Source organism: Astatotilapia calliptera, chromosome 9, assembly GCF_900246225.1.
Source record: "Astatotilapia calliptera chromosome 9, fAstCal1.2, whole genome shotgun sequence".
Classification (NCBI taxonomy): domain Eukaryota; kingdom Metazoa; phylum Chordata; class Actinopteri; order Cichliformes; family Cichlidae; genus Astatotilapia; species Astatotilapia calliptera.
The window spans coordinates 28,718,704-28,721,768 of NC_039310.1; the positions used below are offsets into that span (position 1 = coordinate 28,718,704).

At 41.6% G+C, this 3,065-nt stretch overlaps 1 protein-coding gene across 1 annotated transcript; it reads right to left on the reverse strand.

Annotated features, from left to right (window-relative positions):
• LOC113029497 (zinc finger protein 271-like) lies at nucleotides 1-2,839 on the reverse strand (the record flags this gene model as incomplete). Its single annotated transcript, XM_026180389.1, has 2 exons — nucleotides 1-766; nucleotides 2,231-2,839. Coding segments are annotated over 2 exons (1,281 nt in total), but the record flags the coding sequence as incomplete, so codon positions are not given.
• Nucleotides 2,840-3,065: the final 226 nt, after the last annotated feature.

Sequence of the window (3,065 nt, forward strand, 5' to 3'; positions counted from 1 at the left end):
TAAATGAGAATAAGAAAGTATTTTCGTTTCGTTAGTCCCAACACTGCTCATCACCCGTTTAATTTTTCTCAGTACACAAGAGGAACATGTTCATTCACAGCTGAACTCTGTGGAGCCTGATCTCAAGGGTTTTATGTCTGACCCTGAAACCGGAAGAGGATCTTTCTGTCTCTTTAGATTCACTGTGATCCAGTGATGGGAGTGATTTCAGCCCTGAGTGATCACGCTGATGTTTGCACAGAGCAGACAATGAGATGAATGTTTTGGCACATTGGTAACAGTGAAACAGTTTATTAGTAACGTGGGATCGTTTGTGTTTGGAGTATGAACTGAGATTCCTGAAGCTCTTGTCACACTGGTCACAGCTGTAGTTTCCTTCCAAGTGTGTATGTTCATGATTGTTACGATTACCTGATTGTAAAAAGCTTTTGTCACAGTGTCTGCACTTGTATGGTTTCTCTCCTGTGTGGACTCGTTCATGTCTTTTAAGGTTGATTGCAGTGGTGAAGGATGACCCACATTGTTCACATAGGTTCTTTGTAACCTCACTGTGAATGAGTTCATGTTCTTTTAATCTACCTGATGTGGTGAAGCTTCTCCCACATTCTTTGCAATATTTCAGTTTGTCTCCAGTGTGTTTACGTTGATGTACTTTTAGGGTGTGTTTTCGACTGAAAGTTATTCCACAAAGATCACAACGAAACTCTTCCCCACCACCACAGTGATGACAGGGTTGAGAACTGGATCCATCTGTGTCGCTCTGCTTCTAAACAAAGACACAAAGACAGTGTAAGTCAGTCCTTCAACATTTTTATCCTGAACGTCGCCTGAAATAAAGAGCATCTCTGCAGACGTCCAATTACATTTGACTGTTTCAGTTAACACACTCAGTTTACTGGGCTGCAATAACTACAGTACTACCACCATAATACTACAGTAATACTTATTTCATGTTACAGTAACATCTGAGTTACACTAAAGTACTACTATGCTAATATTTGCAGGGTACCAACACAGTGCTAAACTACTAATGTAACACTGCAGTAATACTCATTTAATACTGCATTAATAACACTGTAAATGTGCAGTTATAACACTCAGCTGACTGGGACACAAGACAAACACTGCTACCCCCATGACACTGCAATTATAATATTAAATAAGTATTTTAACACTAATGTCTAAAAGCACTAAAGCTATAAATAAGCAATGATACTACTGCTACAATAATACAATACCATTACGTAATGATACAACTTTGTTAACCATAAGAGAAGATTACTGAATGTTTGGTTTTGTGCTTATTTTCATTTGTGTTTTATTTTATTCCATGTACACCTGACAGAGGAACGAGCCGCTGTAAAGAAAGAAGAAAGAAAAGAAAGAAAAGAAAGAAAGAAAGTGTACTTTATTTAGTCCCCGTGGGGAAAATCCCTCTCTGCATTTAACCCATTCACTCAGTGAAGCAGTGGGCAGCCATTGGGCGCCCGGGGAGCAGTGTGTAGGGACGGTACCTTGCTCAGGGGTACCTCAGGGTAGCTGTTCAGGGGAATCGAACCCCCGACCTTCCGATCATGGGGCCACCACTCTACCTACTGAGCTATCCCTGCCCAAAATGCCCAAAAGGCCATTTATGCTGAAATAATAACAATATCATTATATACCAGGAAACTGCCTGAACATTAAATAACACCATCATATCAATTTTCACCACTTTTAGTTTTTCATGATCGTGTAAACAAAAACCATAACTGAAATGAAAATCTGAATCACTCAGAGCTGCTTTTCCATCCATCCATCCATCCATTCACTACCGCTTTTCCTTTTCAGGGTCGCGGGGGGCGCTGGAGCCAATCCCAGCTGTCGTAGGGCGAAAGGCAGGGTACACCCTGGACAGGTCGCCAGTCTGTCACAGGGCCAACACACAAGGACAGACAACCATTCATTCACACCTAGTGACAATTTGGATTTTCCAATTAACCTATCCCCACAAACTGCATGTCTTTGGACGGTGGGAGGAAGCCGGAGTACCCGGAGGGAACCCAAGCAAACACGGGGAGAACATGCAAACTCCACACAGAAAGACTGATGGTGGAATTGAACTTAGGACCTTCTTGCTGTGCGGCAACAGTGCTAACCACCGTGCCACCGTGCCGCTAACGCAGTTTAATGAGCAGAGTTGTTCCAAACAGTCAGGCTAAAATGACAAGATAAAAATATAAATACATACCTCACAGTAACTGCACTTGTAGAGTCTCTTTCTGGTGTGGATCTGTTGGTGTCGTCTCAGGTAACGTGGAGATTTAAAAGTCTTGTCACACAGGTCACATTCATAAGGTCTCTCCTCAGTGTGGGTAAACATGTGTTGTTGTAAATCTGTGCCTGTTATAAACTGTTTATCACACTGATCACAGCAGTACACAACATGTCTGGTGTGAATGCGTATGTGTGTATTCCGGCTGTCTATGTGGCGAAAAGTTTTTCCACAAATGTCACAGCTGTATGCCTTAATTCCAGAGTGGGTAACTAGATGCTTCTGTAGTTGGCTACTTTGAGTAAAAGCTCTGCCACACTGATCACAGCTGTACGCTTTAACTCCACTGTGGATGAGTTGGTGTTTTTTTAGAACATCCTTCCAGGAAAAAGACTTTCCACACAACTCACAGCTGAACGGTCTCTCTCCAGTGTGGATGACCTGATGACGTTTTAGTGAACCCTTCACAGCAAAACCCATCCCACACACGTCACAAGTGTATGTTTTCTCTCCCTTTCTTCTGTGAGGTTTGTCGGCCTCCTGAGAGCGCTGACTTCTCGCTCCATGTTGGTCCTGCAGTGACAGAGATACAAACAGAGGCAGTGAGTGAAATGCAGTCGTGGAACAAACTGAACCTGAACAATCATTATAATTTCCTTTATTTCCTTTAAATTTGAAAATATAAAGGATATAATAAAGGCTTATCGTATTATTTTATTATATTATTTTACTGTATTATTTTTATGGATTGGATTTATATAGCGCTTTTTGAGGCACCCAAAGTTCTTTACAATGCCCTATTCATTCACTC